General features: G+C 35.7%; 1 protein-coding gene across 1 annotated transcript; it reads left to right on the top strand.

Moving 5' to 3' along the window:
* The first annotated feature begins 766 nt into the window (after positions 1 to 766).
* LOC131160632 (uncharacterized) lies at positions 767 to 10385 on the top strand. Its single transcript, XM_058116481.1, has 3 exons — positions 767 to 1025; positions 9403 to 9879; positions 10008 to 10385. The coding sequence occupies exons 2-3, from the start codon at positions 9430 to 9432 to the stop codon at positions 10161 to 10163; spliced, it is 606 nt and encodes a 201-aa protein (XP_057972464.1). The 5' UTR covers positions 767 to 1025; positions 9403 to 9429; the 3' UTR covers positions 10164 to 10385.
* The last annotated feature ends 506 nt before the right edge of the window (positions 10386 to 10891 follow it).

The following is a 10891-nucleotide window of genomic DNA, read 5'->3' as shown; positions in this document are numbered from 1 at the left end:
TAGGGGATGAGAGATTCATATTGTAACAGTAAATGAAGAGTGAGAATGAGATGCTTACTTCTTCGTTGAATCTCTTTTATTGTGGTGGAGGCAAACCCTCCTTTAACTTGCCATTTATGAGCGTGCCATTATGCTTAGGGGGTTATAGGTAATTTAAAGGAGGTTATGCAAGACATAAATAGTAGTTTTCTTGCAACCATACCATTAAGCTTGGGAGGAGGGGGGTTATAGGTAACTTAAGGGCGATTGCGTGAGACATCAAATGTTGGTCTTATAACTGTCCAACCCTATGAGCGTCCCTATCAATTTTAGGTGTATCAACTATATTTTTGAATTCACTTTTTGATGCTCCAATAATAATTCTATTGTACATGGTGGTAAAATAAAAAAAACTTTTTGAATACCTAAATATTTTTTTTCAAAATTTTTAAAAACTTACGAATATTTTTTTTTGATTATTTTACAATTAATTTGTCATTTTATTTCAACTATAGTTAATAATTGTGTATAAAAATGAGTAATTTAACACAAAAAATCAATTTTGAATATTAAAACATATCAGCATAAGTTGGAGTTCGACACATTTGTACTTAAATAATTCAATGAACCCACAATAATTTTAAAAAAATATAAGAAATATGAGAAGTAAAACTTTTACTATGTTATCTTTAGTTTCAATTAATTTTTGACTTGCTACAAATTAAAATTAGAGATAATTAAATTTGAATTGATGAATTAACTCCCCTCGACAGAAGAAAAATTTAGTCTTCATCTACTTCTTTTAGGACAAAATAGGACACACAAAAAGGGAGAATATAACACCCCAACCTCATATCGTAGGCCCTAAGCCCAGTCCTCAAGCCCTGTCCAGGTCCCAGGGCAGCAGCACGCTCGCCGACGGCGCTTTTTCCTTCTCTTCCTCTGCTTCCGGCGGCCGGCGGCCGGCGACGGCTATTCGTCTCGCCCTCTCAACTGCGGCTAACCGGTAACAGTGCAACGCCAGTCAAGCACTCTGTCTTTAGGCGGTGAGGCCTTGCGTCTGCACTCTCGGTCTCCCTCCCTTCCTCTCTCTCTCTCTCTCTCTCTCTCTCTCTCTCTCTCCATTTAATAATTGCTCTGTGATTCTGCTTGCACCTGTGAATTCTTGATGATTGATTGTTATTATTATTTTTAGTTAATGAACTTGTAAGTGTATTTGCGAGGAATGGTCAAATTAATGGAAAATTGATGGGGGAGTAGCTGGGGTGCTTTGTCGTTTACTTGTTTATCTCTGGTTGTGAGTTGGGAACCGTCTATCCCTGTTGTTGTTAGCTCTATTTGATGTCTGCTTCTGGAAATAGTTTGTTTGTTTTTCAAACCCTCAACTGGATTTGAAGTTGAATCTTCTGGGTTCAATCGCCCCCAGGAGTGGCTCAGGTGGTAAATTCAAGGTTTGCTTGGTTAAATGACCAGGATTTGAGTGTTAAAAGTTACGGATTTTCATTTGAGAATATCTTGGTATTTAAGTGGAGAATGATAGAGGTGTGGATTCAGTATTCCAATAGATTAGTCGGGTGTCAAAAAAGTCTTGGACACCATTGTATCAAAAAAAAATTTAAAAATATTTCTTGGTTCAACCCATTGGTTACCCCAATGGGCACATTACCCCTTCTACACACAGTGTGTGCACGCGCACAAGGGGGCGCTGTATATAGGCACTCTAATGTTATACTGAGATCATGGGTTCAACCAACTGTTGACCCACTGTCCACTTGGTTCCACTGACCCAGTGATTTGGTTGGGTCGGCCACTTGTCTGGATTTTAAAACCATGATTAATAGTTGCTTGCATTGCCTAAACCCTGTCTTATTTGGCACTTTGTTATGGTTTCTCAACCTTTATAGTAGTATGACTAAAGACCCTTAAATTAGGAAGATGGTGATTGTGAATGGATAGAGGGGAATTGAATGGATATAGCTGTCTTAACTCTTAAGTATAGTGCTCTTGGCTCCTTCCTGAAATTATCTCTCCCAAAATTGCATTTTGGTCAAGATGATGATTAGTCATGTACTCCATTTCAATTGTACAACAACATCAACAATAATAAGTCATAAATAATGTGTTTTGGGGACTTATAAACCCATCCCATCTTGACTCAATCAAAACTAGAGGAGATTGAAAGCTTCTCTAAGATTGTAGGTAGGCCAATGTAGGCTGATTGTAATCTTAAAAAATGAATACATATTTTTTGGTAAGGAATTTGGCATATTATAGTTTTTTGGCATAAAAATATTCATGAAAAGGGATAGGGGTAGGCCTAAAATAACTTGAAATGAGGTAGTGAGAAGGGATTTAATAGCCCTTAATGTAATTGAGGAAAACACTTTAGATCGGGTGAATTGGCGGAAAAGGATTCATGTTGCCGACCCCACCTAGAGGGACTTAAGACTTATTGTTGTTGTTGTTTATAGTGTTTTGGCATAAAATCTATAGTTTTCCAATCGAATCCTAGGATCTTTGTGTAGTGGTCAGTTGGGAAGGTCATATAAAAAATTGAATATAATAATTTGAAAGTTATGTATTACAATAGTGTGTGTTGTGTTCAAATATATGTCTCAACTCATGACTCGCAAGGCATACTTGATACAGTTGACCATTTTAGACTTTTATTAATTTTTATGGCAAAATAAAATTATACTAATGGGAAAAGAATTTACAAGAGGTAGAACGAGAGACCTCCCAAAGAAAATTTGGAACAAACCATAAAAAACAACTAAAGCCTATAGAAAAAGGAGAAACTCAACAAGCCAGCACATTCCTCCATCTCTTTGAATCTCCTAGAACTATTTCCTCTAAAAAACCAAAACCGACAGTGTAGTGATGCTAAAACTGGATCTTATCCTAGACCAACCCCCATATTATTTTTTTCCCAGAGAATATCTGTGCATTCTGTTCCATCCATTTTCCCCATAAAATTGCCAATACACTGCACCTTCATAAGGCCGCCCTATCCTTCCTTCTGCCAAAACCCGTGAAAGAATTTACTAGTAAATCTTCCACCGATATAGATCAAATCCTCTAAGAAAAGTCACAATGTAAAAGGAGATGAGAAGCTGTCTTAGAGTCCTTGAAACAACACACAAACATCAAGAGAAAGAGGCTTCAAAGGTATTATGATTTGCAACAAGTTGTTAGTACTTATTTTATTAAGCACAACCAACCAAGTGAAAGCCTTAATTTTTGAGGGAGCCTTGGCCTTCCAAATTATAGGAAAGAATGGAAATGAAGTAGAATGGATCAAGAGTTCAAAAAAAGATTTGCAAGAATACACTCCTGATTGATCCAAGGACCAAGTGTGAACATCCTTCCTCGACGAAAGATTACTTTTGTTTAGCAAAGATAGCAAAGAAGAACGCCTCCATCTCCCTATCATTTAGAGGTTTCCTAAAATGAAGATTTTAGGAAACCAAAGGACTACTCAAATCACCAATGAAAAAATGTGGCTCTATTTTGCTTGGCACTTAAATGAAAGAGATAGGGAAAGAAGTGGACAAAACTTCATTATGCAGCTAAGGGCCTTTCTAGAAGCGGATACATGACCCCCTCCCCGCCACTTTAGTGTGAGGGGTAAAGGAAGGATAAATATGAGAAATGGACCTCCATGGACTCCCCAAAGAACATCTTAGATTACTATTGGTATCCCTACCCATTCTCATCCAATTCAAACTTACTTCTTATTACTCTATGCCAAAGGGAAGATTCTTCTAGAGGGAAGCACCATAACTTTCCTAGACCCAACCCTCCCTCTTTTTCAGCTTACGAACTTCATCCCATTTGGACTGAAAAAATGGATCTTTCTTTGTGTATTGATCTAGTCCCAAACAATCAAAAAAAGTGGTTTCTTTGTGCTTTTCTGGAAAAAGTGGATCTCCCTTTGTTTACTGATCTAGTCCAAATGATGAAAAAGGCAATCTATTTGTGCTTTTCTTACTTTTCGCAAAACGAGGTAGAGCATAAAAGCAAAAGGGAAAAAGTAATAGCAAAAGAGAATTTCAGAATTTATTTATTTATTTATTATTTTTTATGTCTGGTATTTCATGAAGTCTATCGTGGAGCGAAGGGTCAGCTAATTAGCCTTTTGCAAATATTTAAGATTTAATGACCGTGGCAGTGCATTGACACTGTCTTATAGAACGCAGAATCAGTTGTAAATTGTAATTTACTTATTTCTCTACTGAGCATGCTATTCTTATCTGTGTCCCTTAAGTTCAAGTTCAAACGTGGTATAAGTATTCCCAAAAATGTCATGAAATCAAGTTTGTAGTGCCAACTTCCCAAAATTTTCGTACTTAACACATTCTTTGAGTTACAAAGTTTTTCCATGAACAGACATAAATTTCCAACATTCTTGGAAAATGTTTCTCTACATGTCTGTGTTAACTGCTCTCAACATTTGTTGTATCACCAAATTCTACCCCTCACGATTAATAATTTCATCCCTTATGATTTAATATTTGAGTTCGCTGTGGAGGTCAATTTTTTGGAGTTGTGCATCACTAGATCCTGCCCATCAAGCATTAAAATATACCTATAGATATATTGTTTTAGTAAATCATATTGCTTTTGGATAATTTGGATGGGATCATGGTTACACATGCTGTGTTATTTTTTGTAGTCTTTCATATCTTTCTGTACCTTTAAAAAATTCTCCTTTAGTTTTTGAATCCAGATAACATAAATTATATATTGATGAACATGATCAATCCTGGTTTTTTTTTTGTCCCTCAGTTTTGCAGTTCACAGTCACAGACTACTTAGTCAAGGAAACCACCACAGTTGAAATTATTAACTTGTGAACACAAGTTGAAGATTAATTTTTATATTACTGCTTTCATGCAAATCTTGTCACCTCAATAGCAGCCTCCATGCTCTTAAATTTCTTGTCAAACAGTTTTTTTGTTTTTTTTGGCAATATTTTTTATTTTGGAGTGTTTCGAAATCAAAAGAGCTGAAGAGTCTTCTAGGCCTGTGAAGAATTGTGATTTGTGAGGGGTATTGATCTTTTCCTTTATTAGAGAGGCCTTATGATGTAGGACAGCCACAGAAATTCAGAGATCAGTGAGAGAGAGAATTATGGGAGAGAATTAGAAAGAAGATAAGAAGAAAAAGAGAAGAAGAAGAGTGAAGACAGCAGATTGCTAGGCAGGAAAGAACAGAACAGAGGATCAGAATACGAAGACAGGAAAAGGGTTAGATATAGAACAGAAAACAGAAAGAGGGGAGGGGAGAACAAAAAGAGAGGAAGAACCTGTATGAGGGAAAAACAGTCTGGGGAATCTAAATTTAAATTGTTAACTGTTTAATACATTACAAACAAAGTACTTATACATCTAGCATTACAACTGAAACAAATATTTACTATACAACCCCATTAAAATAAGAAACAAGATAACCTCAGAGTACTTAAAATCTCAAAATAACTCTTAACTAATTAAATTGATAACAGAATAGCCCTAAACTAACTAAGGGGCTGATGTAGGATGGTTCTAAGTATCCCTAGTCCTACGGTTGACCCTATTTGTAGCACACACACAATATCACAATCTATGGGAAGAATTGAATTAACAAAGCATAAACATCACAAACATATTCTAATGATCACAAGTTGTTGAGATTTTGAAAACGTATATGATTTGGTTTAAAAACCCTTAGTTGATCATTTCATTCAAGTAATCAAGTTCACTTTAAAAGATGTTATATTAGAAGTCTTAGATCACAAGTCCTAGCATACAAATCAAATATCCCTAAGCACGGTACTAGCAAGCATGTTCATGTTGAAAATCTAGGAAGAGTCAAAGAGAATGAACAAGGTTTTTCAATCAAGGATTCGGGTAGAATATTAAGGCTTACAAGGTACTTTTAGGGGCTGTTTTAGATGGTCACAAGTAAGGAATTGAAATGAGCTTACCAAAAGGTTCTGAATGTCAAACACCAAGACACACGAGTACTCGTTCACACCACGAACAAGCTTGTTAATCCTTAGGAATCTTGAGATAAGAATGAAGCTTGAGGAAGGTTGTGGCTGTGAGCTATGTAAGAGGAGTGGGTGTGTAGTGTTGATGATGATGCCGATGTTGTCGTGGTCCCTCATCACCCAATCTCCGGGGAGAGCGAACGTAGCTTCACACTACTCACTCACAAGGAGAGGAACGAGATTCACAAGTTTAAGCAAAGGCTTCATTTTTAATTGATAATGCAAAGATACCTTTTACAATACAAGTGATGACATATTTATAGCCGTACATGAGCTTGCACAGGACTTGCACATGACTTCTTAAAAGATTAAAGAAACTACCAAAGTAAAATAAAACATTTAAAACATAGGTAATGAGGTTCCTAGGAAATAGTGTGTCATAGGAAATAGGTGCCTAGAAACTAGAATAATTATGATAGTGGAGTCTAGGAACTTAAAATGAAATAAATGCTTCTTGAAAAAACATGACTCTTTGACTTGCAAGCTGTCATGTTTCTTGAAAAACCAAGACTCTTTGACTTGCAAGTTGTCATCCTCTTTCCAAACTAGCTTCCAATAGAAGCTTCAATTGCTGCAAATAAAGTTCACATCCAATAGTGGACTTCGGGTGGTTGTCCACATGTCACAATATTCGTAAAAGATACTCGAAGTGCATGTTGATCTCCATCAGGGGCCATTTTGGTATCACTATAAAAAATTAGAGAAACAGAAACTAGAAACGAAAACCAAAAACTAGAAACAAAAACTAAAAACTAAAAACTAAAAACCAACAACTTGTTTGGTGTTATTTATAAAACTAATACAAATTAAAAACTTAATTAAAAAATGCTCATTTTCATATTTAAATCAGATAATATTATAGAAATTTGATTAAAATAATAAAATTACAAATAATAACATCAAAAAAGTAATATAATAAAAATAAAATTTATTGTAATTTTTTGACTTAATTGTTCTACTTTCAAAATGCACTTCACATAAAAATTTTATTGGACACTACAATTGAAAGATAGTAAAAGTATTTTGTAATTGGCTTTATTATTATTTTTTGAAATTTATATATATTTTATTTTAATTATATTTATTTTCATATGATCATTTAATTTTAACTTTAATTTAAAAATATATAAAATGAATAATTTAATCCAAAAAAACTATTTCTGAATATTAAAATTTTTGACGACAGGTTGCCAAAACAACTGAAAATCATAAAATTTGGTTTTCAGTTTTTTTGACAAACAGCAGAAAACCAACAGAACAGAAAACTGACAATATAAATAAACGTTTTTTAATAATCTGTTTCTTCAATGTGGAGAAACAGAAAACAGAAAACAGCACTGATACCAAATAGACCCTAAATTTATAAAATAGCCAGAAATTTTCCCAAAATAAATAAAAATTCTAGCTACAATATAAACATCTCAGTTCTCAACTAGTGGTTCTCAATCACCTTATGCATTGCACAAAAATTTTCTATCTAAGCAAGTTTAGTGAAATTTATGTAACTAATGTAATTAAATATTTATATACAAGTAATAAAATAATTTAATTATACATTATGGTGTGACTGTATAGTTCTATTGCCAAAAAATATTAAAAATTTATGCAAAATAATGTTGTTTTAGTAAAGACAAACTTCTTATAGTTTTAACTTTTAAGAGAAGTTTCAAATAGTTTCTTGAAGTTGGAGCCTGGAGGGAGGGTCAGTGGTGGTTTTCTTTCATCTATGGGCCTACGAGACCCCATTTTCATAGTCACTTTTGGGCGGAGTTATATGTTGTTTTTGGTTTACTCACCTAAGTGAATTTTTTGTTTTTTTCTTTTTTGGTGGTTAGTGTTAGATTTTCTAGGTTGGTTTTCTCTAGAATGCAAAAGTTTGAATGTTTCAGTAGGGATTGTAGGTTGAGTGACATTCCATTGGGTAATGAGTTGTTTTCGTGGTTTTTTGGAGGGCAGAGGGCAGTAACTAGTTGGTTGTATCATGTATGGGCTTTTGTTTAATGAGGTGTGGGAGGGTGAATTTCTCAATTTGACTTGGGTAGTCTTGTCTAGACTTGTGTCTTGATCATTTCTCCATTTTGTCAGAATCTAGGAAGGTTAAGTGGGATCTTACTGCATCTTATTTTGAAAATACATAGATGGATCATCATTATTTTCACTACTTGTTTGGGGAGACTTTGGGTGAGTGTTTAGTTGGGGATTGGGACTTGGGAAGCCATTAGATTTATGAAAAAGCTTAATAGATTGAAGAAAGGTCTGAAAAAGTGGAGTTCGGAGATGTTAAAGTGAATTAGGCTGGGATTTTGAGTGATTTGGATAATTTGAATAGAAAATAGGAAGAAGAGGGATAATCAGAGGTGGGGATGGCTAAGTGATTGGATTTGAAAAATTAACTTGAGGAGACAATTTTGAAGGAGGCTATGAGTTAGAAAGAAAAAACTAAAATTTGAATGGGTCAGAAGGGGGCGGGGGGATCATAATACTAGATTTTTTCATGGAATGGCAAATGGAACTATGAGATGTAATTGTATTAGAGAGTTAGAGGTGAAGGATTGAAGCATTATTAGTTTTTTTAGCAATCTCTATGCGTAGGAGGATGCTCTTAGGCCTATGATTGAGGGGTCAGATTAGAGTCCCATTTCCAATATCCAGAAAACCTTGATTGGAGAGGCAATTTAAGGGGAAGTGAAGGCCGTTATGTTTGGTTTGGATTAGGCTTTGCGTCCAGATGGGTTTAATGTGGCTTTCTTTGACGAGTCTTGGCATGTGGGAAGGAGGATTTGTTAAAGATTTTTCATGTGTTTTTTAGGAATGGGGTTTTGGGGAAAGAGAATTCTACCTTAATCACCTTGGTGCCTAGGAAAAGTTGCTCTGTTAAGGTGTTGGATTTCAGCCTATTTTTGTTTAATAACTAGTTTTTATAAGGTTATTGCTGAGGTTCTTGCTAATTGGCTGCATTCCATGCTTAATGACACTATCACTCTATCTAAGCCACTCAAAGTGCTTTTAGTAGCCAATGAGGTTGTGGAGGGTGTTTGTCGGAGAAAAATGAAGTGACTGGTTTTTGAGTTTGATATTAAGAAGGCTTATGATTGGGTTAGTTGGGGTTTTAGACGAAGTTCTCATGAGGAAGGGGTTTGGTAAGAGGTGGTGTTCTTGGATGAGAGGTTGTTTTTCTAATGCATTATTTTCAGTAATTAACCAATTGTTAATGGGGAGGTAAAAAATCCTGGTTTTAGTCCAAATAAATAATAAAGTTCTTGACAAGTACTGCACTTGATGCATTTTGTTCCAATAGCAGCTGAGAAATATTTTTATGGTTGAAAAAGCAACTGGATGAGATTTTGGATTGACTTTGATGTATATGATCCTATTCACTTTTTTAACAGGAGAAATTTGAGTAGAACCACCGTCACATGGATCATCTAGCCCCAAAGGAGGAGTATGCTGCATTTGAGGAGAAGGTGAGGAGGACAGTTTACATTGACAACCTCTCGCCGCAGGTCACTGAAGCTGTTATAAAAACTGCGCTTAATCAGTTTGGGAGCGTCTCCAATGTTCAGTTCATCCCAAACTACACAATATCAATGAACATTCCGCGATGTGCTTTGGTTGAGATGGAGAATTCAAAGCAGGCCAAAGCCATAGTATCAGAAATGGCCAACTTTCCTTTCATGATGTCCGGAATGCCACGGCCTGTGAGGGCACGTAATGCAGAAGCAGAGATGTTTGATAATCGCCCAGTAAAGCCTGGAAGGAAAATACATTGTCGTTGGTCGGACCCTGGGGAACCAGATTTTCAGGTGGCAAAGAAGCTAAAGCAACTGACCAGAAAACATGATGCTGAAGCTTCATTCCTGCTGAAGGTAAACAGTTATTGCATTACCTTTTCCAAACTCATTTTATCAATTGCCATGTTTGATCACTGCGAGTTATTTATTTCCTTCTTTTTCATGTACAAACCAACCTCCTTTCTGGCATTTTTGTTTTGTAGCGCCAACTGAAGGAAGAGGAAAAGCTTTCAAATCAGCAGGAAGAAAGCCTTAAAGCAAATTATCGGAAATTCGAGATGGTAGATAGTGTCCTAATGGATGGAACTGCTGGTCGTTTGGGGCGCCGTTATAATATGAAGGTTTTAGACGATAAATAGGTTTCTGTTTAGTTTGTTTGTGCCTGTTGTTTAGGGGAAAACAGCAGAATTATTGTAGCAAGGAGACACTATAGTAGGTTTTTTTTTTGGTCCAGCCACCTTTGGAGTTATTTATCTCTGCCAACATATCCACTAAAGCATCCATGGCCACATTGTACATTTCACAAAGACCATGATTCACTTTATGCTCCATTTGCATTATGCACACTATCATTCAATCCACCGTGCAATCATAAAATCATTCCCTCACCCATGCCCCCCCCCCCCTCCACCATGCAATCATAAAATCACTCCCTCACCTATGGCCCCCCTCCCCCCCCCCCCACCGCCCCATTTACAAAAACCAGCATCTCAATAATTCTGTCAATGTACAAACCACAAGTCAATTATAATATACCTACAAACTATTATGTATGGCCACCAGTCCATAAGAAATGAGTTCCAATTTGCATAAAGGTTGTGGATATACTAGGAGAGATCAGAGTCCCATGAGTGTCACTACTCAATTGTCTAACCTAAGTTCAAGAAGTCTGGTTGGGTCAATGTGTGAAAATAATTAACTATCAGTTATATGTGTGACACATTCAATCCATACTTTCAAGGATCTACAGAGGCATGAAAAATAAAATAAAAAGATAGACATGTATAATATGAGAAGGTATCATGCTAGGAAATGCATGTATCGAGCAATCATCGACTTAACCTAATAAATGGAAAAAGAAAAAAAA

This window comes from Malania oleifera, chromosome 7, assembly GCF_029873635.1.
Source record: "Malania oleifera isolate guangnan ecotype guangnan chromosome 7, ASM2987363v1, whole genome shotgun sequence".
In the NCBI taxonomy this organism is placed as follows: domain Eukaryota; kingdom Viridiplantae; phylum Streptophyta; class Magnoliopsida; order Santalales; family Ximeniaceae; genus Malania; species Malania oleifera.
This window is presented reverse-complemented; position numbering and strand designations above follow the sequence as displayed.

Bases quoted from the DNA above. Each gene is read 5' to 3' on its own strand.
- LOC131160632 (XM_058116481.1), top strand. From the start codon at position 9,430: ATGGATCATCTAGCCCCAAAGGAGGAGTATGCTGCATTTGAGGAGAAG. The intron at 9,880-10,007 runs GTAAACAGTTAT...TTTGTTTTGTAG, and splicing joins AAGCTTCATTCCTGCTGAAG to CGCCAACTGAAGGAAGAGGA.